This window comes from Hyperolius riggenbachi, chromosome 4 (assembly GCF_040937935.1).
Source record: "Hyperolius riggenbachi isolate aHypRig1 chromosome 4, aHypRig1.pri, whole genome shotgun sequence".
Taxonomy (NCBI): domain Eukaryota; kingdom Metazoa; phylum Chordata; class Amphibia; order Anura; family Hyperoliidae; genus Hyperolius; species Hyperolius riggenbachi.
The window spans coordinates 133066772-133092553 of NC_090649.1; the positions used below are offsets into that span (position 1 = coordinate 133066772).

The 25782-nt window shown below is 44.3% G+C and overlaps 1 protein-coding gene across 5 annotated transcripts in view; it reads right to left on the bottom strand.

Moving 5' to 3' along the window:
* The window catches only part of LOC137571506 (glypican-5-like), a 557948-nt gene that overhangs the window by 226176 nt on the left and 305990 nt on the right, over positions 1-25782 (bottom strand). For all 5 annotated transcript variants that reach the window (XM_068280728.1, XM_068280727.1, XM_068280726.1 and 2 more), the window contains one exon: positions 20135-20260. In XM_068280728.1, coding sequence (XP_068136829.1) covers positions 20135-20260 — 126 coding nt within the window. The remainder of the gene's footprint in view (positions 1-20134; positions 20261-25782) is intronic.

The window sequence follows — 25782 nt, forward strand, 5'->3', positions numbered from 1 at the left end:
AAGATCTCGCTGGAGGGAAGTGAATGCCAATTTAAAGAAAACAGTTTCCCTCCAGAAACAACAGGCTGACCGAAAGCGTTCACCCGAGTGGGAGTTCTCTCCCGGGGATCTTGTCTGGATCTCCACTCGGCATATCGCTTTGCGGCAGCCATCAGCTAAACTTGGGCCTAAATTCGTAGGTCCATATCCGGTAGCTAAAAGAATCAATAAAGTATCTTATCAGATAACGTTACCCCAATCTATGCGTGGGGTAAGAACATTTCATGTGTCTTTATTGAAACCCGCGGTGCATGTGGACTCTGGTCCTCCTCCTGTTATTGTAGACGGTGAGCCTGAGTATGAGGTCGAGAAAATACTAGACTCTCGATTTGTTAGGAACTCTCTCCAGTATCTGGTTCATTGGAGAGGATACGGTCCTGAGGAGAGATCCTGGGTACCAGCACATCATTTCCATGCACAAGAACTCATACAGGAATTTCACGATTCCCATCCTGATAAACCTTCATTGGCGCGTTCGGAGACCACGCCTCAGGGGAGGGGTAATGTCAGGCATAGTCTCACCCCTCCGGCGGCTGGCAGTGTGGACGCCGCTCTCGGCTCTGACGTCACCGGATCCCCGAACTTCCGGCCCGCGTCAGCTGGCAGCGCCGGCGGTCGTTCCAGCCGCATGTCCTCATCTCAGGGCAGGGCAACGCGCTCACGCACGGAGCGTCAGGCCCTTTATGCCCTAAGGAGGAGGCTGCCTTGATCCGCCCTGCTGAGGCACTCCCCGCCCCTTGCTGACCTCATCAGGGGGGTGGGGGTTCCAGGACTGACAGTCTGCATTTAAGCAGCAGACTGCCAGTTCTCCTTGTCCGCTGTAGCGATCACACTCTGTGCTAGCTCTCGGATCCACAGTATACTTATATATTGGTTACGCCAATATATAAGTACTGGAAGAAATATACAATTGTATTTACCTGTGCCTTTGATCTTTTGCCTGTTCTCGACTCTGAGTTTGTCTAATCCTTTTGTACTGTTGCCTATCTGATTACCCGTTGCCTACCTTGCTGTGCCCTCGTTCACTCTCTTGCCTACCGTCTCTGTACCTCGTATCTCTGATCTCTGTTGCCGAACCTCGGCTAGCCCTCAAGACTCTGTCTCTGCCTCCTGATTCTGTACCTCGTATTTCTGATTACCTGTTGCCGACCCCTGCTTGTCGACCATCCCCGCCAGCGGGCCCTTGCCGCTGGACAATAGTCTGTGCTCTGTGGGCCCTCGCCACAGAGCAATACGCTATTTACTGTTTGCACCAATCTTTACACTCCATTTTGGGTGGACAGAGGTTAGCATATATATCGGATTATCGGTGAGACTGCAGATCACTTATAATCAGGTATATCTGTATTTCTGGCGATACTGCAGATCTCCGGAGATCAGTCACTCTCTGTCCTCACTAGTTGTTACGGAACGTGACAGGTGTGTGGTACATTGATCATATTTTTTAATTTGTTACAATCAGTCAGAAAAATGTATTGCAATTCTTAAATTGAACAGATATTTAAAAAGTTGTATGGTGTGTGGCCACCTTTAGCCAATGAGATTGGCTCACAGTGATCACGGGGTCAGCAGTCAATGAAATCAGCTTGACCAGTTCATGGAGCCCTGCTGTCATACCGACAGCAGGACGAGGGGGTTGTAGCAAAACGATTGGCGGTAGCAGCGGGTCCATGCAGCGCGCTTATTGAAATCTCCCAAACAAGGCATAGATTTCAATTAGCGCTGTCCGGAAGCGGTTAAACAAGAATGCAGCTAATCTACGGAGACTTCAGTCAGAGCAACTGATCTGTATGCTTGCTTAGGGTCTATGGCTAAATCTATAGGCAGAAGATCAGCACACAGGACAGCCAGGCAATTGGCATTGTCTGTTCACATTTCCTGCTTAGTAGCAGTTCTACTTAGCTCAGTAGTGCATTGTAAGCTCTTTTAACTGGAGCGCTCTCACCCCAAAAAACAAAACCCAAAAGGGGTATCCCTACTGGCAACTCATTAACATCTCCTGGTGATGCGGTGCATTCTGCATTGCAAGGCATTTTGGCCCCACCCATCGGTAAGTGTACTCACTTTACTTTTAATTTGTCACTTTCATGTTACTAGACAGCCTGATTACATGAGCCCAAGGTCTAGGGAATCATTTAACGTCACAGGTCATTTTCACTGAAGGTAAATTCTAAATTTGTATTTCTATCATCTGTGCAGGGCAGGGGCGTAACTAGGCTCCACCGGGCCCCCCTGCAGAATTTCTGAGCGGGGCCACATTCAGTGGGGAGGGGGGACGGTCCCCCCCTCCCTCACCTCGGCGCTCTCCCCTCTACACTCCCCTCCACTTTAAATTAGAGTCCGGGCAGCGGCAGGCAGCGGACAGACATACCTTCCGAGCGCTCCAGCGTGCTTTCCTCTCTCTAGTCTCTGATGCGACTTCCTGTTATAATTTAAAGTGGAGGGGAGCGCAGAGGGGAGAGCCCCGAGGTGAGGGGGGGGGACCATCCCCCCTCCCCACTGAAATTGGCCATGGCTTTCCCCTAATACTGTGTCCCCTCCAACCCCCACAAAACGGCCCAGAGTGGGAGCAGGGGCTGCAGGCCCTATTGTTACGTCAGTGCATCTGTGTAGCTTCTCTTCAGATGCCTCTTTTGCATAATTTAATATGGGTGAACCCAAGGAATATTGTTCTGGCCGCTAACCCTGTCATTTCTCTGGCTACAAACTCTCTATTTATTTAATTAGAGAGAATTCCACAGACTGTCAATGGATTAAGCACTGAATAACATTTGTTATCTAAACATGCTCCTCATTGTTTGAAATATATGTCTTCCTGAAGCCTGTCTCGGAAGTATTACTATGACTCAAGACTTAAATAATTACTCTAACCCCCTCTCCCTTTCTACATGTATTCCAACTCCCACTCCTTCCCTTCTTATCACTATATTACATTGCATATCTCCAGGCATAGATCTAAAATACAAATAACATGATTTATATATATATATATCCTCAGTGATCTCCCCAGAATTTTTTTTCCAACCGGAAGGCATAAAAAAAGTAGCCGGGTGGGGCGAGATTAGAGAATGCAGGACGGGTGCTTCTGTAAGCAACTCTGCTTACAGCATAGGAGGAGGTGAGCCGATGACAGCCGGTTGCTCACCAAAACTAGGCGGGTGGAGCACCCGGCTAAAAGAGCCTGGGGAGAACACTGATCCTCTTTCCCTGAAATTAAGACATTCCCTGAAATTAAGACATCCCTTGAAAGTAAGCCCAAAATATAAGCCCTATCCCTAAAGTAAGCCCTAGCAGTAAAGGAAAAAAGTAGCAGCTTGAGTTTCTGCTGGAGCCGATGGTCTCACGGGTAGGACCATGGCTCTGTGATTGGGCCAATAACTGCACTTGCTGCTACTCAGCAAGTGTAGTGATTGGCTCAATAACATAGCCATGGCTCTGCCTGCAAGACCATCGGCTCCAGTAGAAACACAAGTTGCTGTAGTTCTTCCCCATAGGGTGAAGATTGGGGACAAAGGAGCTTGGAGCTGGGGGGAAGAAGAGGACATGGGGACACTAGGAGGACATAGGAAGACAGGGCACAGAGGAGGACATGGGTACAGAGGGGGACACCAGGAGGACACTTAAGGTACAAGGGGGACACGGGGCACACAAGAGGTGGGCAAAGTGGGGAAGGCAGGAGGAGGACACACAGTACAGTAACTTGTGTTATTCATAGAAATAGAAGACATCCCCTGAAAATAAGCCCAAGCACATCTTTTGGTGCAAAAATGAATGTGACCACCTCTAGCACAGTCAAGAATATAAATGAGCGGAGCTCAGAGAGTTCAGTCAGTAGCTAGTAGGAAGGTGAGGTGTTTTTAACTTCCCTTTTTCCTATTTAGTTGACTCTTGGGCATTTGGAATAGTTCCCACTAGATCGCTAATAAAAACTAGCATTTTTACATGGTTAGAGTAGGACTCACTAGATTGGGGACACGTTGGTGCAGTTGGTGAGCTTAAGTGCGTTAAGGCGTAACCAAGACCCCCTGTCACTGTTTTCTTGTTGTGTGCTGCAGCCCCTTCGTATTTATATATTTCTTATGGAGGTTAATTATTTATGCAGGTTACAAATAACTGAATAGCGTAGAAATGCGACAGGTGACAATGTACCTTAAAAGCTACAGACATTCAGTTTGACACTAACTCTGATCCATAGGATGCAGAAGGAACTGTATAAGTGAACCAGCCCTGTGCATAACTGGTCCATATCCTCTCATAATCATGATGTTAGTAAGGAACAAAGTGACCCACGCTTGAGTTTAAATGGTATCTAGAAAGTACAAATATGGAGGAGCGCTGTAGTAAAAAACCCCTCAAGGTTCAATGTCAGTTCAAATGTTCAGTGTTCAAATGGTGATAAATATCATCAGATGCTTGTATCTTCAAACACCTATACACCTTTAAATAAAACAATCAAGAGAAACGCATCATAGTGTAGGCTGTATTATCACTTCACTTCCACCAATGTGCATTAAAAACCGCACAATAGTAATCTCAGGGAGTGTAGACAAAAACACCTCCACCAGGGTATCGGGGTCACACCCCACCTAACTCCCCTGCTCACCAGAGCGTTTCTTTATACTTAGTACATCTCTTACTGTTGTTCCTTCCAATGGTTCAGTAATACCAAAAAACATAAAACTTGTCATGTGTAAAACAGTTTTATTAAAAATCGCTACCCTAAAATGCATATGCGTACATTCAAAAACTTGATAAAAAGCCCATCAATATTCACCATCTGCCCTCAGAAGTGATCCAGGCACGGCTGCATGTAGTATCCTTCCTGGTTCAGCGCGTCTCTCTAAGCTCCGCCCTACCGGTTTTGTCAGCAACGCTGACTCATCAGGGGCCCCTGTTTTATTTAAAGGTGTATACGTGTTTGAAGATACAAGCATCTGATGATATTTGTCACCATTTGAACACTGAGCGCTAGTAGAGTGGATTGAAATAATCATAATGTTGGTCAATAGGACTTAATTCCTATATTGATAACCTCACAGAGACAAATAATATAGAAGAATATAATCAAACAAATAAAGCTGTCAGAGACAGCACCAGAGGCGAGAAGGCTGATGGATATGATCATTACTTTGCCGCGGTGAAGGGGCTTGCGTATCACAATGAAGCAATGACCGCCGGCTATATGAGTGTCTCGGGGGGTGGCACAAAGGTAATAAGGTTGTTGCTTCATTGTGGACAGACCAAATTTGATCAGCTGGACAGTCACTGTTGTTCTTTCATTGAGCTACCACAGCTCAGTGACCATATGGACTTGAAAACCGCCACGGCCTGCACTCTCGCCATGGTGCGCACCAGTCCAGCATGGCCGTCACTACGCAAACAGCTGTTTGCGGTGCATTACACAGTGAGTTCGGCGTGCCAGTGTGAAGCAGTACTCTAATTACACTGCCTGATTGATGCATACACATGCAAGATGTTTTAAAGCACTTTAGGCATGCAATTTAGCATTCAATGGGATTTCTGCCCTTAAAACGCTGCTTTGCGTCAAATCCAGATTTTTTCCCGGGACTTTTAATGTGTATCCCACTCCGCCATGCCCCCCTCCAGGTGTTAGACCCCTTGACACATCTTTTCCATCACTTTTGTGGCCAGCATAAATGTTTCCAGTTTTCAAAGTTCGCCTCCCCATTGAAGTCTATTGCGGTTCGCGAAAGTTCACGCGAACCGAACCTTCCGTGGAAGTTCGCGAACCGAAAATCGGAGGTTCGGGCCATCTCTAATTGCCTCTAACCACACACACACATCTGACCACAGCCAATCCACAAGCATACAACAATGGTAACGATGGGTGTTCTCTTGTGCATCCATGGGTCATATGTAGTTGTCAAAATTCTTCTGCAAGATGCTCCACGCTACAAAGTTCAATAGTGTGGCACAATCCTATTCTAAGCCCATGTATTAGGGTTTATCTGCCAGCAAGATGGTTAGGTCAATGCTCATAAATGTGTGAAACGTAATTCCGCTTAGGTGTGCAGTTTTTTAACATATTTGTTTGGAATATCAGTGTGTGCAAACATTTTAAATACTGGTTTCTTTTTGTGGGGTAATGTTTGCGCGACGTCACTCAATTGGGTGCGCTAACTTTTATATAGCCTGTGTACGGATGAAAGTAGACAATATACACCTTCACTTCCTGCAAACATATTCAGAAGTCAGATATCAAAAAAGCAAAAACAAAACAAAAATAGATACTAGGAAAGGGTTATTATCGCTCATGACTTTACATGATTGTAATTGTGATTGCTCTGTATGCAAAAAGTTGGGCAGAAAAATTAAACAAAGTAAAAAATAAAAACTAAACAAAACAAAAAAAAACAACAAATGTGTAAAATATGCCAAGAAAAGTACATGATGAAGAAACATCTGAGCTGCAGGAACTACTCTACTAGTGGCTTCATAGTTGTGTTTGAAGATTGCTTGGCGTGCAGGGAAACACATTACATATCTGTTTTGCATTAAGTTACATTTTTCACAAGTTTGTCCACATGGTGTAAAAACAAACCTGCAGATTCTGACATTTAGTAATTTTACAGAATGGAGTGAAAAGGCTGATATATTTATCGTGGGTGTCTCGTGAGAGGCCAAAGCCTGTCAGCCTCATAGCTACAAGTCATTTCATGCAATCCTCAGGATAAGTAGACTGGACAGGAAACGAGCAGCATTTACATACAAAGCTCTGTGCCATGTGCGCAGCAGGCATGCTGCCTGTGGGGTTCAGTGAAGCCTGTTAGCAACTCCAACTTAGTCTCATGTGCATTAAAGTGATATTCATTTTTTTTAACTTAAAGAGGTAAACGTAACATTTTTTTTCACTTTGGCTGCAATTCCCATTTCAAAGCGATAAAGGCATATGGTAATAAACAAGGATAAATGAGTGTGGAAATGAAATGCAGCACTACACAAGCACTCATTTCATAAGCATGTTTCTTTTTTGCCCCATCACACCTTTATGGCAGGCAGAAATGTTTATTTCATTCCAGCGAAGACCGAAGAGTTTGTTCTGTGCACATACTGTTTATTTTTAAGCTTCGCTAAACAAATGGAGAGTGCTGTGACATAAGAACTGAAACGAGGCAAGGGACACTCCAACTAAAAGACCATATTAGGAGAAAACAAAATGGTTGATACAGGAATAATTATCCCTAATCTGCTCTTGGGATTAGAGCAGTTTCTAAACTCTTTATGGACAATGCAGGTATCCTACCTGGAGCAGGTAATGGAAGCGCAGACAAAAATGGGCCATCCACTATGGGAAATGTAGCTACCAAAAGCGGACCTATTTTTGACCGGGGTGGGGGGGTTATTAGTTGCCCAGGGAGGAGGGCTTTGTGTAAGAGTAGGGACAGGTTAGGTCGATATTTCACTATACCAATCATGTTGCAGAATATCAGTATATTTACATTTACCATTTACAGTAAAATGTTAATTTACCTTTTTTTTTTTTCCATTTTAAAAGGGCTGTGGAGTCGGGACAAAAATCACCCAACTCCAACTCCTCAGTTTATGAAACCACCGACTCCAGGTACCCAAAATGGCTCCTCAGTCTAATACTTACCAGGGCTGTGGATTTTTGTAGAAAAATCATCCAACTCAGGACTCCTCAGTTTATGAAATCAACGACTCCGACTCCTGGTACAAAATTGCTCTGACTCCTCGACCCCGACTCAGACTCCCCAGCCCTGCATTTAACATTGTGCCTAAATTAGCGTGCAGCTTTTTCAAATGTATGCATCCTACCTGCCTCTGTCCCAACATAATGTAATCATTGTGAAAATCCCAAAATAGAAATTGTGAAACATGATAATAGGTGATATAGCTCAAAATACAAGTCCGGTCAGGAACTAAACCCTATCTAAGAGGGAGTTCATGGGCAAGGCTCCCTACTACAAATGCCTACCAGTTACTTATTAAGCTCGATCCAATTAGCAGCTCTCTTTAGCTACCCAAGCATTTTGAGTCCCATGGGATAAAAAAAGCCCTCTACAAATGTCAGCATTTACTACGTTTTTTTAATTCTTATAGAGACTAGAAGTGCAGATGAATAGAAAATGCTGGTTAGGACTTAACAAGCCAAGTAGGTACAGTGCTATATTCAAACATTGCACACAAATTACAGTAGACATCATCAGTGTGGCTATGTTGTAGTACAGCTGACCAGGTCCAATAATCTACAATCCTTCAGTACTTTTCCATAATACAGTCAAGTCCAGTGGAGTTCCTTAATAGTGAAGCTTGTGGTTAGTAAAGACACAGATATATTTCTGCTAGATAGCCCAAAGCACAGATGCTGTGAGAAGCTTGCTGCAGGAAGATAGTCTGAAAGCCACAGCAACTACTGGCATGTTATGAAGCCTCAATGTCTCTGTATGGTGGACATCTGTCTCATTTACTCCCTGTTCCCATGTTCTCAGCTGCTTCAGGCCATTAGGGGAAATTGTTATTAATTTGTATCTCCACATTGTTTCTCATTGCAAGAGCTGAATAGTACTGTCAACAACTCTTGTGGATGAGCTTAATGAACAGATGCTCTAAAATTTTATTCTAAGTATTTCAACATCATGAAATTTACAAAAGCGAATCACAAAAGGACTGCTGCATATGTTTTCTTGCATTCAGATTTGCCTGTATATTTTCAAGCCACATGAACAGTTGATCATATAAATTATATGTATGCCTTTCTAATTTATGGAAGATTGAATGTGGTATTTATGTGCACTGTTCCCATAAATGGTCTGTCCTGTCCATATGTGAGAAGATTGGGGATATTTCACATTTACTAAAGAGAATCTGTATTGTTAAAATCGCACAAAAGTAAACATACCAGTGCATTAGGGGACATCTCCTATTACCCTTTGTCACAATTTCGCCGCTCCTCGCCGCATTAAAAGTGGTTAAAAACAGTTTTTAAAAGTTTGTTTATAAACAAACAAAATGGCCACCAAAACAGGAAGTAGGTTGATGTACAGTATGTCCACACATAGAAAATACATCCATACACAAGCAGGCTGTATACAGCCTTCCTTTTGAATCTCAAGAGATCATTTGTGTGTTTCTTTCCCCCTGCAGCTATCATCCACTGAAGTGTCAGGCTGTTTCTTCCTGCAAACAGCTTTGCCCTTGTCTGTAACTCCTCAGTATGTGAAAGCCCAGCCAGCTCAGAGGACGATTTATCCAGCTTGTAAAAGATAAGAGAGAAGAGAGAAGCTGCCCTAAATAAATAATACACAGGCAGTGTGCATAGAGGGGCCTGGAAGGGGAGTTCATAGCAGAACCACAACACTGAAGAACTTGGCAGCCTTCCAGACACAGGCCGACAAGTCTGACAGGGAAAGATACATTGATTTATTACAGAGCCTGTGATAGTAGAAAGTGCTGCAGTAAGCCAGAACACATTAGAATAGCTTTTGGAACTTGTAGGATGATAAAAAACAGGATGCAATTTTTGTTACGGAGTCTCTTTAAGTCCTTCACGAATTCTTCTTATGAGCCAACTAAGTGAAACACGTCTAAATTCTTTTACATATTCAGAGGCAGCCAATATATATTATATACCATATTTGTTATGATCCACGGACTGGATCCAGTGTTACATACTTATCCCTGCTTCTTCCTTTTCTCTGCGTCCATTTCTGCTTTTACTTATCTCCAGTGTGCTTGTGTCTCTTTTTTCTCTGTCTAGTTTAGTTTGTCTTCTTAAAACAGAAGGTATTTGCGATAATTCAGCTTTGAGTCAGCAACTATGGTTTTGCATGATGCATCGCTACTGAATATGCAAACCATCTCTTTATGCCCCTGAAGCCAGGCTTGCATCCAGAGCCGCTGGTGTCTAGCAAGCCCATAGCTTATAAAATTTATAGAGCCACTTCAACCAAAATGTGTACATTTCTGGCGTTACTAGCATAATGCTTTTCTTTCCCTTTAACTGTGAAAATTACAATACCTGTCTGGCTGTCCCCTGGAATGCAAAGTAAGTTAGAATGTAAAGGGTCATGCGCGCGTCCAACAAAACGGCCTGATTGTCGTCTGATTTTGCTCCATTGGACCACAATCCGGGACATGTACGCATGGCAAACAAATAGACAAGCGCCTGATAACAGGCGGTTTGCCCGATCCATCCGGCGGAACAACTAGTATTGTGCAGTTGGCACGTATGTATAAAGTCAAGCAACTTGCTTGTTTTGAATGGAACCATTTTGTGCAGTCCGTCCTTTTGCTTGTGCACGCAGTATGCAAATGAGTTGGACATTTAGTTGGTTGGTGAAATGTACGTCATGTAAACGGTTTGTCATCGTGTCAGGCATGTTGTGGTGTTGGTCGTGCACTTGTTGGGCGTGTGTACGGACCTTAAGAGAAGTCCATGTGTTTTGCAATTTTATCAAAGTGTATGGAAGTAATTGTATGCTTAAACTTTCCTCTCGTAATACAGCTGTGGGCTTGTCCAAGTCTTCCACCTTCAGCATTAAGCAGCAGGAAGGTGTGCAAGATTGTCTAAGCATGTAAAATCAAGATAGGTAAGGTACATGCGACGCTCACACGGTTCCTGAGAAAACCGTTTGTGCGCCATTTACGTCACAAACGCAAGTTTCATTGCAAGCAACCAAAATGTCATTTTTTCAAATCAATTTTTTTTCCTACTCTCTGGCTCTGCTAGTAAGCACTGGCAGTTTTCTAATTACATAGTCTCTCTCATCTAAGTGTGAAGAGCGGGTCTTCTGGCCATGGGACACCCTATAGAGTTTATAAACCATCCATTAAAGATTAGATTGACAAAACCTCATAAACAGCATTCTTCTCTAGACTATTAGGAACCGATCTCCGCAGGGAGTCTCTTAGAGTTCCCTCAGCTAGAAGATCAAAGGAGACCATCTCCCAGCTGGCTCAGCTCAGAGAGCAGATGACTCTACCATAACCCTGAATAATCCATAGACTACTATATTTGTAATATTTCTGGTGTTACAGAGATACCAGATCCTTCAAATTCGCAGAGAGTGTTGGACTTCACGTGACACTGGTCCTGAGAGCTTCTCAACCATCTGGACCTTCCAGTACCAATGCTACAAAGGGTGAAAGTAAGAACGGTGCTATGAGTCACCCAGACTCCTCATGTTTAGTATCAGCAGATTATGCGGAGTGCGAATATGCATTCTGTTTCCGGGTGTGACCTACGGGCACGGAGAAAGCAGGCAAAACATGAATTGGGCCAAAATCTCTCCCTGTCTAACGGGGCACTGCCCTATTTAAATTTCACAAGGCCGGACTTGTACATGTCACGACCCCTCCCATCTACAGTGAGGATTAAAACCCCAATGACACAGCTGTCCGGCGTCCAAAGTCCATCATCTGAAAGATTTGTCAAATAACATCTGACAGCCAGCTGGACACTGGCAAAAATCCCTTGGATTATTTCACACAAAAGGGCCCCTTGGCCTCTATGGCAATTGGCCATCTAGGACTTTCTCCAAAGACTTACGATTGCCGCATGGACTACCAATAACGGTATTTGAACTGTATTTTAAGACATTCTGTTTCTCTTTCATCTCTATTCTCTTTCTATCAAACCAATCTGTTCTTCCAGACAGGTATATTTATCTGTGGGCTAAAGTATGCTGTGTGTATGTAGTTTTAGAATAAAACTAGCGATTTTATCGTTTAGTCTTCTGCCTGTTCTGGTCATCTGATTGTTGATACAAAGAATCTGCCCTCTGGAGAGTCATACTACTGCATTGTTTTATTATTTTCTTATAAATTGTTGATTTGCTAGCTAGCTAGGTTATAGATAACAGTTTCTTCCTTCTAGGATTAGCTAGTACACGATTTCCTGTGTGGAATCGATAACTTTAGTTTATCAATTGGACATACAATCGAGATTGCATCTTATATGGACCCAGTAACCTTTCTTTAATCGTTACACTGCTCACAGTCTTTAAGCCTTCGGAAGTGACTATTCCCCGAACGGTGACTGGATCATGTCAAACGTGATTGGGCTGACTACCGTATCATGATAGCATTGGAGTCTCTTCACCCTAGCAAATCGGAGAGTGGTGGCAGTGAAATTACCATTTCCAGCACAAAAATCAATATTTTTAGTTTACCGATTGTACATACAATTGTGATAGTACATGTATATGTATGGGCACCTCCAACCAATCTTAACAGTTTACTACGCACACAGTGAATCAGAAGTCTCGAGTGCACGAGACCTGCATGGCAACAGTGGCCTAGTAATACGGGATTGGTAAATGATTATCACATTACATATTGTCGACAGTGTTGCGACAAATCTTTATTGTCAGTCTGCTCACCGTACTTCCTGCTAAAGCTAATGGGAGCAGATTAGACGGGATTGGCATGCTCTGTCACATTAACTACCTTCTTCTGACGATCCAGCAACCGGTCTTTTAACCTCTTGTAGACGGGATCGCGGGGCTGGATTGTCACAGTACAGAGACAGACAGGGGCCCCATGCAGCTGCATCACAGTTAGGGCATGATTATTCTGTTGTAACGATTGTGGAATCGTATTCGCGGTCAGCGCACCAGACGTGCGCTGACGCGGCGGATTTCCTCCACAAGCGTATATTTGAGGACACCCAGGCTAGGTGCTATGCAGAGGGCAATTACCTCCGGCAGACGGCGCTGTGGAGTGCAGGCGAACACAGTCGCTGCACAGACACAGATGCCAGACGGGAATTGTACAGATCCAGGACAAGGTACGATCAGGAAGGGCTGGACAGCCCACAAGAAACAGAGCAAAGGGACAGAACCAATGTGTGTCCACCAAACTAGTCACCACCCAGCGACGGTGAACACACAACGGCGGAAACGAAGTGGGAATGCAATCGCAAGAATGGCGATTGCCGACAGAGACACAAGACTGAGCAAAACAGGGCACGAGGGTAGCAAAGGCACAGCAAATAATACAATGAGGAGATACGGAAAATAACAAACGCTAGCTAACCGCGAACACCGCACTCATTCGCAACAGTGCACGCGGTTATGCGCGGTCTCCACGTGATAAGCACAATAGAGACAAGCACGCCTAACTAACCATTAACAGACAAACATGAAACAGAGAACGCGAGCGCTTGCGTAACGGTTACCTCACCGAGCCTCCAGCAAGCGTAGCAGACAAGACAGACACACGAAAACAGGGACAAGCGAGAGATAGGATCCACAGCACTAGCGAAAGTGGCTAGCACGATCCAGGTACAGAGTAGCAGAACAGAAGGATCCACAGCACTAGCGAAAGTGGCTAGCGAGATCCCAGGAGACAGAACAGAAGGATCCACAGCGCTAGTGAAAAGTGGCTAGCGCGATCCCAGGAGACAGAACAGAAGGATCCACAGCGCTAGTGAAAAGTGGCTAGCATGATCCAAAGAGACAGATCAGAAGAGATAGCTGGTAGCAACCGCTGCACCAGCTATGCTCCAAGAACAGAGATCAGAACCATTTCCTGTCGATCACCGTTGGGACAGGACAATGGCAACAGAACAAACAAACAGATAATACAACCTGACTGGGCTAGAAGGGGAGCCTAAAGCAACCCCCAGGAATTAACTATACTAGATAGCGACGGCTGACACTCCAGCAGTGTCCATCAGGAACAGACCATGGAAGGGAATTGACCAGCAAAGCCTTCTGGGAAACATAAAGCTCTTATAGTGCCAGTCATCAAAGAAGGCAGGTAGGGGATTTGCATAACGAATGTATGCAAATTCCCCAGCAAGAGAACAGACCAGAAACTTGCAATGGAAAGACAGGTCTCTGTTCCAGAGACCTGCAGCCCACAGACTAGAGGAATGGACAAACAGCTGTCTGCCTGTGCAGCCAGCTGAGCGGATCATCACATCTGTAGGCTCTTCTCTTTGAATTTTTCTCTCAAACTCATAATGGAACAGTAATATTTGCTTGTGGCCACGTCATACACAAGTATGAAATGTGTGCTACATGAATACAGTGCCTACAGAATGTGACCTAGACTCATGTACTTTTATGTTATCGACATTTTTTGGATCTTATTATCCCTTGTTGAGTACAAAGGACAAGAGCACATAATCGGCATACAGTGTAATTTTACCCCATTTACAAAGGGGTTCTTCACAGTAAAAGTGGTTAAAGTGGAAATGAAGATTCGCTACAAACAAAGTGTTTCACTAACCTTGGGCTTCTTCCAGCCCCTTGCAGCTATACTGTCCCGCGCTGGTCCTCCATGATCCTCCCTTTCTCCCACCGCAGTGCAGTTTCATTACCGCCGACTTGTAAGTCGACGGCCTTTGCACCTGCGCGGCCCTGGCCACGTGCATCCATTTTTTGTGTTCCTGTCCTGCAGGACACTATTGTGGAACAAAACTGCACCACGGTGGGGAATGGAGGATCATGGAGGACCGGCCCAGGACAGGACAGCTGCAAGGGGCTCAGGGGCAAGCACAGGATTTTTAAGGGGGGGGGGAATTCCTGAAAGGTCCAGAAGTACTTATGTCCCCGAGTGCTTCCAAAGACAGGTGGCTCCATACTGCCCATGCACAAAAGTGCGCTGGCATATTACGGAGCTGCCTATCTTTGGAAGTACTCAAGGACACGAGTGTTTCTGAGGGCTTCTGGAAGCAGCAAATTTGAATGGGGGACAGCGCTGGAACAACTCCCCGAGAGAGGAACGGGAGATAAACTTAGTTTGGACAATTCAGTGGAATATGCCACATAGTGTCACACAGCACAAGCGATAGCCACATGATGCAGGGATATATGCATCTGCGGAAGATGGCGGCGCTTTATAAATACTAAATAATAATAACATTAGCATCTGTAAATAAGCTACATATCAATTCAGAAGATAGAAACAAATTTCAAGTCTCACAAACCAATTCCAGTAGAAGGGTGCATATATTGTCAGTATATAGATCAGTACATCAGTTCCAAGGCTTGAAAAGGGACAAAAGAATTTGGCACCAAAAGACCTGTTCCTCTGTAAAAGGTACAGCTAGTACCCAGTTTTTACAAAACTTTCAAAGGGATACAAAGGGCCCTTTCACAATAGGCAACGCAAGCATGCAGGCAATTTCATACATGCTTTGCAATGTGCTAAATCGCATAAGTCAGCAGCTTCCATTCTATTAAAAAAAATGCATGACAATGCATAGGTCGTGTGCGATGATGTTCCCAGCTAAGTTACAACGCAGCACACGGGAACGCAAACTGTAGTGTGAATGATAACATAAAAGTTTACAGACTTTCATGCTACCTGCATTGCAGGCATTATGTGTGGTGCTGTCTGTCATGACTCACCGCACATAGTATGAATGAGCCCTAAAGCAATGCCAATACCAACCGCCATCTAAATAGTATCTTCAGCAATGAATAGACAAAAAAACCCTTGCAGTTGTGCTGGGCCTTTTAACACCTAACTTTACAACACAGCATAGAAACCAAACATATCTCCACATTTAATGTTCATATCAGAAGACACACTTTTTGTCACAAAGGTGCAATTCATGGCTGCACGGACACATCCAGCCAGCACTAGGGGAAGGGGGAAAACAAGGGTGAATGAGGGAGAGAGGAGGAGTGGAGAGGCTTAGATAGAGCAGAGAGCGTATCTGTATTGCAGTCCCACATCACACAGAGGCTAATTGCCTGTAATGTGTCTCCTGTCCCTGCCAACCTCTCACACAAGCTGCAGGCAGCCTTCCTGAAGTTTAGGTCAAAAACTTTTCAACCTGTGAAAAACCTTATGTAGCTGTTCACATGCAGTCTTTACAAAGGTGAGAGAGCTGAGTTTTTCCCACAGACCCAGCAGAAGGCAAGCCTCTGTATATTTACCAGCTTGCCCGCTTCAGCGATTTCAGGGAATTTTTTTTAACAGGTACAGGAGTCTCAAGGGGGTATTCCAGACATTGGTAACCCCCAGCTGAATGCCCCAGTGGGGCTGGCAGAAGCTCCAGGTAAGTGAAACACTTTGTTTTTAGTGAATCTTTAGTTCTACTTTAACCTTTTCGGGACCGGCCGCCTACCCCCCCTTAAGGACCAAGGCATTTTGCGCGGGAGGGGGTGCGCGCGTTTGGGGGGATCAGGTGGCCGGATCCCGTGTGTGGCTGGCTGGATTGGTGTCCCCCCATGTTGGCCTGTGCCCCCTCCTTCTGCCAGCAGCCTTCACTTACCTTCCAGGCTCCAGCGATGAGCCACACGGGACCCTCTTCTCCGGCCGACATCTCCGTTCTGTCTGACGATCAGTTCCGGGTTGCGGCTTGATGACGTCATCAAGCCGGGACCCGGCGCTGACGTCAGATGGAGCGGAGATGCCGGCCAGAGCGGAGGGGGGCGCCGATCGTCGCTGGAACGGCAGGGAGGTGAGTGGATCCTCTTCTTTCCCCCCCTGCCGCCGCAGCTGTCAAACTGATCACTACGATTCGACGGCGATGGCTGCTGATCACTCAGGGGAGATGTTGGCTGTCATATGACAGCTTAATCTCCCCCTCCGGGTGCGCACGATCGCGTCGGGAGCGGAAACTACGGGCCGGCGTAGATCCTACGCCGCATCAGGCTAGAACAGCCACAAGTGCGGCGTAGGATCTCATAGAGGCGGTCCTGAAAAGGTTAAGATGTGAAATACAGTATATTGCCATAGGTAAGTCATTATGGCACATTTTATACCTGTATTTAAAGAAGGCTTGAGTGCTTCTCTTACAATGAAGGGCTTCCACAGCTTGTCTTACTAGGAAGTGGGTGGTAATATTTATATCTCGTTATAGAGAACATGTTACCATTGTGCCTTTGCTTTTCTTTGGATAAAGAAGCAGAGAGGCTCAGGATGTTGAACTTTATAGACATTTCCTCTTTAAATTGTGTAACAATGTCACATTCTTTTAGTACCATGGATGGGAAACCTCACAGAGAGCTCTGAGCAATACACATCAGTCATTGCCTTTCAATAGACTTGCAGCCTATTGTCCCAACCATACTTGAGTGTCACGTTTTTGGAAAGAGGAAGCTAATTAGCCTACCTTTTTATTTGGATTGCAGGAGGATGCCTGGGAAACCAAAGGAACGCCACATAGCTGACTTCCAGAAAATACTAACCTGTGCTTCATTTCCAAGCAATTTTGTTTCAATTCTCCTATCAACCTGATTGGTAACAGAATTTACCATTCTCTGCTCTGTTTCCTGACTTCAGTTTTGCACACAGTGGCCTATATGCAATTGACTTTCTCTCCTAGGAGATAATTTTCATCTTCTCTTTAACCACTATCAGACCGCACACTGTTTTAAAACATCATGTTGGTCCCTCTAAACCATACATGTCAAACTCCGGCCCATGGGCCAAATCTGGCCCTCGGAGATATCAGATTTGGCCCTCAGGAGGTTTCCCCACTTTGCATTATGTTTGGCCCACTTAGGACCACCAGATAAGCTATATTGGAGGGTAATCCCTAGATCACCAGGGAAGCCATATGGGGAGGGTGATAGCACTAGATACCAGGGAACTGTATAGGGGAAGGAGGGGGCCACTAGACACTAGGAAACTGTATAGGGGATGGAAGACCACTAAACACCAGGTAATTGTATAGATGAGGGGGGAAGGAACACTAAACATCAGGGAACTTTATAGGGGATGAAGGGGGCTATTAGACACCAGGGAACTTTATAAGGGAGAGAGGTGGCCACTAGATATTAAGGTTGGCCCATGACTTGGTCCAGAACTCAATTTCGGCCCACTTTGTATTTGCGTTTGACTTCCCTGCTCTAAACAGAGAGCAGGGATGTTTTAAAACATCCTCCCCGCTACCGTGAATGATCACGCCCCCACCGCACTTACCATCGGAACCCGGCCGCAGAGCCGCAATTGGTGAAAAGGAAGAAGTCTTCCCTTAAAGCGGACCCAAACCAAACATTTTTTTAATTCAAAATATTTAGTGGCACCACTCTGACACATACAAAGATAAATAAACACTCCTTCAAGCCTATGAGCATTTCAGTGCATGCTTTTCACCCTTCTCTTTTCATAACTAAGGTTATACAGGGGGCAGCCATTAGCAATTCCTCCTTTGCCGGACACCACCTACTCCACCAGTTTGCCAGATTCTGTCCCGGCAATATGAAAGGAAAGGAGGGGTTCCTCCAATAAATGTAAAATATTTTATATTTGTCATCATGCAGCTGAAAAAAGACTGCCATTTATTATTATAATTTAGAAAATAGATTTTATTTCTGAAATCTTGTATTTTTAATTTGGGTCCACTTTTACCAATTAAAGTGCCAGTAAGCAAAGATCATAGCTTCAACGAGAAGCCAATAAGAAATGCTTTAACAGCACCCTCTCTGTCTCACAGAGACAGTGAGTTTGAGGACATCTAGTGGCAAAAAAAATACATACAAAATACACACTATACACTACATTTTACACATTAAATAAAAATAAATTAATACCTCCTTCCCCCCTTCAGTTACTGAAATAAGATACTTGTAAAAAAAAAAATGACACCATTTAAAAAAAATTACATAAATAGTTATGTTAGGGTCTCTGCTTTTTTACAATGTATGGCATGAGGGTATGTTACTGTTATATTTGCATATATGAGCTTGTAATTAGTAATGGAGGCAAAACTGAAAAAATGCACCTTTATTTAAAAAAAAAATATTGTCGCCATACATTGTACGTGGTACATAATTTAAACATTGTAATAACTGTGAACATTGGAAAAATAAAATACGTGGGCTTTATTCACAGTAGCAAGTTTTATTTTAAAACTATAATGGCCGAAAATGGAGAAATGATGATTTTTTCCCATTTTTTTCTTATTATTCCTGTTAAAACACATTTAGAATAAAATAATTTAAAGCAAAACGTACAACCCTAAGAAAGCCCAATTGGTGGCGAAAAAAAAGATATAGATCATTGTGTTGTGACAAGTAGTGATAACGTTATTGGTGAATGAAAAGGGGGAGCGCTGACAGATGAAATGTGCTCTGGTCTGTTAGGGTAAAAACCATTGGGGGTGAAGTGGTTAAAATAACTTTTCACCATTTTACAATTGATAAAAGTACCCAAATGCTGGTGAAAAAGCACTGTCAAAATTATTTTGAATATTTTCTTGTTTGCTGGAGGTTTATTTTATGATGTGGTGTGAAAATATCACCTAGGAGATATTTTTTCATCTTCTCTGTAAAATACTTTTTCAGCACTTTGCAACTGAAAAAGTCTCAAAAAGAAGGTGAAAAAGTACTGTCAAAATTATTCTGAGTATTTTCTTGCTTGCTGGTTATTTAACAGGCATTTTATTGGCAAGTTGTGAAAATATCACCTAGGAGAAAACTAAGGCAAAAAAGTGAGTTGCATATGGGCCACGGCCCTTATTTAATTATTTTTTTTCTCCTACGTTTTCTTCTAGGTGATATTTTCACACCTTGTCAAAAAATGACTTTTAAGCTGCCAGCAAGCAAGAAATACTCTGAATAATTTCAGAATAATTTTGAGAGTACCTTTTCACCTACATCTTGATACTTTTTCAATTGCAGAGTGTAGAATAGTTATTTTAAACAGAAGATTAAAAATAATCTCCTAGGAGAAAAGGTGAATTGAATAAAGGTCAGGGCATTTGCATAGAGCAAGTTAGAGGAACTCCGCAGAACATTTCCTGAAATTTTCCTCTGTTTGTTTATTCAGCTCTCTGTGAAAATGACTGCTACCTAGATGGCTCCCCCTCCCTGGCTCACCCCAGAACACCCATACAGATGGAATGACAGTGAAGCGCTCAGGGCTATGCAACTATAGTAAGGAGACACTGGGGCAGCAGTACGGACTCCTTTGTAGCACACTAGAGCAGAGGTCTTGTGATCACTTGTCAGGTCGAATAAACGGTACTGATGCTGTATATTGTTTCACAAATACAACCTGCACATACACTTTAACGTTTGCTCATCACCCTTGCCCAGTTATCCTACACAAAACACAGCTGCTTCCAATGACCTCCTGAAATAAAACCATCTGTTCTCAATAATTGCCCACCTACAACCGGCCATTACTGTGTAGAAAATCTGCTTACCTTTCCACCACATCCTCTCCATTCCAGCATGTGGAGCCGTCTCTCACTGCCAGGTCCCCGTCACACAGACGGTCAGCCAGCATGCCGTAGAATGTTCTCCTTGGCTTTATGTACTTGATAAATTCACTGAAATAAGCAAAGAGAATGGAGCGTTACATTTAAAGGGGAATCTTAGATGTGCTTTCATGTTACCTCTGCGGGCAGCTCAGAATGTGTACTCGCAAAAGACACTGCGGAATCAGACTGAGAACTTCTGGCACTAGCAGTGAAATGTTTGCAAAAAAAAAATAAAAATGAGATTGTGAGATAGAGGTAAAAAGAGAGAGATTACAAAAAGTGTGGCAATTCACTTGACATTTTTTTCCTTATTACCCATCACCTTATTTTTTGTTCAAACAGGTTTGTCTGTAGTTTCTTGCATATTTTGTGTCTCGGATTTGGTTTGAATCAGGGTCCCAGTGCCCCACCGGGACCCTGACTTCCCCCCCCACACACACACACACACCACCAGCACCTGCTTTGTTAACAGTAATACGCAGCTGTCATCCCTGGCAGAACCAGCCCACTCTGCTTTTTTGTACTTCTTATCTTGAGAAACTGGAAAAACAGAAAACCTAGTGGAAATGTAAACCATTTGCAGAAGATGGTTTTTGAAAAGGGGCCTATGATCCACACAGCTGGAGAGCTTGTGCTATTATATAAAGAGGGAGGAAAAGAACAGGAAGTATTTTTGTTATGGGGTGAAACAATAGCATCAGTGGCGTCACTGGGGGGGGGGTGTTAGGTGCAGGCTGCACCAGGTGTCACCAGCTAAAGGGGGTGACACCAAGCTCCGAACTAAGGGAGAGTGGAGTATGGCTCTGTAAATATAGACCAGGCTAGTGCCTGATCTACTTCTATCTACTGCACATCTCCCTTCTGGCTGCTCCATGTTGAGCTGATAACAGAGTTCAGAGACCACCAGGGCCCTGTGGTAATAACTTTAACATCCCCCTATTCACCCCTTAGCAAAGGAGTCCCATCCAACCACCCATCCCCAATATCAAGTGCATCCAGCATGGTACCCCTCTCACACCCCCCTTCCATACCCAGCTTGTGGCTAGCATAAAAATCATGAATCCCTCCCTCTGCAAGCATGGCCTTACTCCCCAACTCCAACATCAAAGTGTGACCAGTATAACAATCCCCCCATAGCAAGTGTTGTACTGCTCTATAACCCCCTCCCCGTACCCTAGCATGGCCAGAAACAACCGCCACACACTCCGCATGGCAAACTATGGGCAATATAACAATCCCTATCTCCCCTCTCCCGCTATACAAAATGGGTCCAGTGTAGCGCCTTCCCAACCTCATTTTCAACAAATGTCAGTAAGAAGCAATGTTACTACAAAAAGGGCATTGTTGGTTTTGTTTAGACAGGTGAGGTTGAGAGTTCATGGGGTCAGAAAAGGGTGACATCATGAGTTTCGCATCGGTGACACCAACCCTAGTGATGCCTCTGAATAGCATTAAAGAGAACCTGTACTGAGTAAAAATATTTAAAATAAACACACGAGGTAACTTCAAATGAACATTACATAGTTACCTTGCCATCAGTTCCTCTCAGAAGCTGACAATTTTCTTCTGAAAATAATCCCTTCCAGTTCTGACAATATTTTGTCAGATCTGAAATATATCAGTTGCTGTCAGTAAAATATCAGTTGCTGTCAGTTATAGCTGAGAGGAAAACTGATGTACCAGGTAATGTCCATGGTTCCCTATGGCTCAAGTGGGCGATGTTACAGTTTAACTGTGTGCTGACCAGAAAGCTGTTATGGGTAATGGCCATTTTCAAAATGGAGGACGGAAAATTCCCTTGATCACAGTGAACAAACAGGATGCGGGACAGGAGAAAGACACTGAGGAGTAGACTACACGGGGGGTAAGTATGACTTGTGTAAGCTTATTTTGACTTTTAATTTTCAGTTCAGGTTTTCTTTAAGTTAAACAAATCCACTCCTGATACTTGCTATTTCCCTGTGCTGGGTCAGCGGTATGAGGTGGAGGGTGCTGGCTCAGCCCCGCCACTCAGTGTCAGAAGGGAAGGGAGGGGCACTCTCCTCTCCGTGCAAAGCTGTGTATGCAGGAGAGACTGTGAAGGAAAGCAGCAGCCAAAGCAGACAGCCGATATAGCCGAAAAACAACTGATCTGCTGACGGTGTGCGACACCCACCCCAGCTCTCCTGCCTCACAGGCGGCCTGAGCGGTAATCCGGCAATGGGGGGGCAGCCCGGGCCCCTTGCGGGCCTCTGGGGGCACAGGGCCCCTCCCTGCACTGCCCCCTCCTATTGGCGGCCCTACTTGTGCACACATCAGACTGCCACCCAAAACAATCTTGTGCACACATCAGACTGCCACCCAAAACAATCACACGGTCCATTTGCACAACAGAGGTGTGAAGTCTATAGCATATGTTAGGATGGAAAGTCCAAAGCTTGAATATAGTGTACTGTAAAGCTAGGTTTAGAAGCCAGCTGTCTCTTGTCTTTGCTCTGTCATGTTTTGTTAAAAAATGTGGTATAAATCTGTTGAAAACAGACTGGATCACTTGTGGGTGTGCTCTTATTAGCATTCCACTGGAAAAAGAAAAATATGTCTTTGTATAAAGTACTGCCTGAAGCTTTTTTTTTTTAAAATAACCAGCATGCACATTTCTCGCATCTCTCTTGAAAACACCATTTGGCACACTGTGGTCCTACACTTATTGTGGCTGTGGGTAGGTAATGCTGATACTTGTAGTTCCATGCTAGCATGTAATAAATAAATTGCGCCTTAAAGCCAATCTACAACCAAAATTGTACAAGGCAATCATTTGGATTAGCATTACTTTTGAAACTACACCTTTTGAGTTAATATAAAAATGATTAAGCTGCGTTTTCTTGCAGCTGTGCACCCATCCATACAGGCTTAAGACCTCTGCTACCTGCTACTTCTCTCTTAGGAATATAAGACTACCCCTCTTCACAACATGCCTCCTCTGTCCTCTGGCCCACCCTGTATACACCCATTGCATATTACTGGGTGCTGCAGTCATCCAGGGGAGGGAAAAGAGTTCAGGCTGTGCCATTTAGAACTGGGTGTCAGGTGTGGGGTGTCAGTATTTGTACCAGACAGACCTTACCGGGTGCAGCAGCCTTGGCGGAAAGGTCCGCTCTTGTCCTGGGTCCTTCTATGTCCTCCACTGTCGCCCTGCATCATTCATGTCCATGTCCAGTGTTTGAACATTCAAAGCTACAATACAGTAGCATCTTGCGAGCAGCCGCTCGCGTGGGTAACAGGGCAACTTCCTGGTTCTGGGTCACCTGACTGGTGACATGTGCGCTCCCCAATTCAGTGTCTTCCTCTTCCTACGCACATGTCACCAGTCAGGTGACCCGGAATCAGGAGGCTTCCCTGTTACCCACGCGAGCGGCTGCTCGCAAGATGCTACTGTATTGTAGCTTTGAATGTTCAAACACTGGACACGGACATGAATGATGTAGCTTTGAATGTTTAAACACGGACATGAATGATGCAGGGGGACAGTGGAGGTCATAGAAGGACCGAGGACACGAGCGGACCTTTGCGCCAAGGGTGTTGCACCCGGTAAGCTCTGCCTGGCACAAATACTGACACCCCGCACCTGACACCCGGCGTATAAGACGACCCCCCACTTTGCAGAAGATTTTCAGGGTTCAAAAAGTCATCTTATACGCCTGAATATACGGTACTTCTTATGGAGCCTCACCTCTGCTTGTAGAAACATGGTTCTTACTGTAATGGATGCTAGTAAACAGATTCTGGCAATGTTGTTCTTACATTTCATGTCAAATAGTCACAGGCGATTAAAGAGGAACTCCAGTGAAAATAATGTAATAAAAAAGTGCTTTTTACAATAATTATGTATAAATGATTTAGTCAGTGTTTGCCCATTGTAAAAGCTTTCCTCTCCCTGATTTACATTCTGACATTTATCACGTAGTGACATTTTTACTGCTGGTAGGTGATGTCACTGGAAGGAGATGCTGCATGTTTTTTTGGCAGTTGGAAACAGCTGTAATCAGCTATTTCCCAGGATGCAATGAGGTTCACAGACAGGAAATTGCCAGAACCATGGTCCACACAATTTTCTGTGGGAGGGGTTTCACCACAATTTCAGCCATACAGAGCCCCTGATGATCCATTTGTGAAAAGGAATAGATTTCTCATGAGAAAGGGGGTAACAGCTACTGATTGGGATGAAGTTCAATTCTTGGTCACAGTTTCTCTTTAAACCACTCATTAGTTGCTTCCAGAAGGGAGAGAAATTAAGCTGTACTGCAGTGGCAAGCACAGTAGGCTCATAAGACAGGTATTTTGTCCTGCACTTAGCTTATATACAGTGAACTGCTTATATTCACTTATCATCCTGATTACATTAGAATTTGACTTGGTCAGTTTTGGGTTTTCCTGACTTGATGGTTGAATGCAGAGCCTTTGAATTTCAACTAAATGTGTTTATCAGATTCTTTGTGAAGACTAATGAGGTGGAAATAATTCTGAGTTGATGCAGGATTATGCAAATTTCTGCAGCTTCAAAACAGACCAATCAAATGCTGCCAATGTGGAACTATTTTCTAGCTGCATACATTTCCATACGGTATTTGCTAGTCCTGCATCAACTTGAAAGTATTGGTATCTCATGGACCATCCTTGGTGAAGACCTTTGAACCTGTGAGGAGTGGGATATGGAGGCCATCTGTTTCCTGTGAGTTGATGTAAACTTTTGGCTCCAATAGCATCAGACACACTCCTGGAACAAGAATGTCAGAATACCCGACCTGTAAACTTGTTTTTCATCAGTGTCTGAAGGCATTAAAGTAAATGTGCCCATTAACCCTTTCCAATCTTATGTCAGACAACTGGCACATTCCAGTATAGGTCCAATGTCAAATACAGTCCGACACATGAAAACATGGCTGCCACTAGGGGCCTGTTGCCAGATAAAATCTGACCCAGCATTAGCCCCTATAGATCCAAGTGTCAAACTAAGTCTGACACTTTGATCGCCGCCAGCCCCTTGTTCTGCCAGGTAATTTAGAGATTACATGGGTGCATTTGGGCTCACTGGTAGGGTTGCCATTATCGGATCTAGTCCTGCACGGCGTCAGCCTATGTGGATCAAAGTGCCGGTAAAAGTCTAACACTTTAATCCCCTTCAGTACCACTGTGTGCCGTGTAACATCATTATTATGCAGGCTCGCATGCAATGGGGACACAGCTACAGTGCACAAGCTTGCACCGGCCCTTCCCTGCTGATGCCGGGTCGCCTAATCGCTTTACTGCGAGACTGGGCCAGATCGCTCCTCAGCAGCATTCTCTCGATCACCCCTGCCCACCCCCCCCCCCCCCCCCCCGCACACCGGAATAAAGTAAGTGCTGGGGGGGACGTGGGTCATCGCGAAAAAAAAATTGAAAAGGGTTAATGGTGGAATCTTACCACTTTCTGTGTAAGGGACTACTTCATATATCCATTCATCAAGTACATTCACTTAGTCTACCTTTCTGCTACACAGATTTGGTAAGCTTCTACAACCAATACTGTATGATTGATAGGCATCTTATGCTAGGTACCCACTATGAGATTTTCT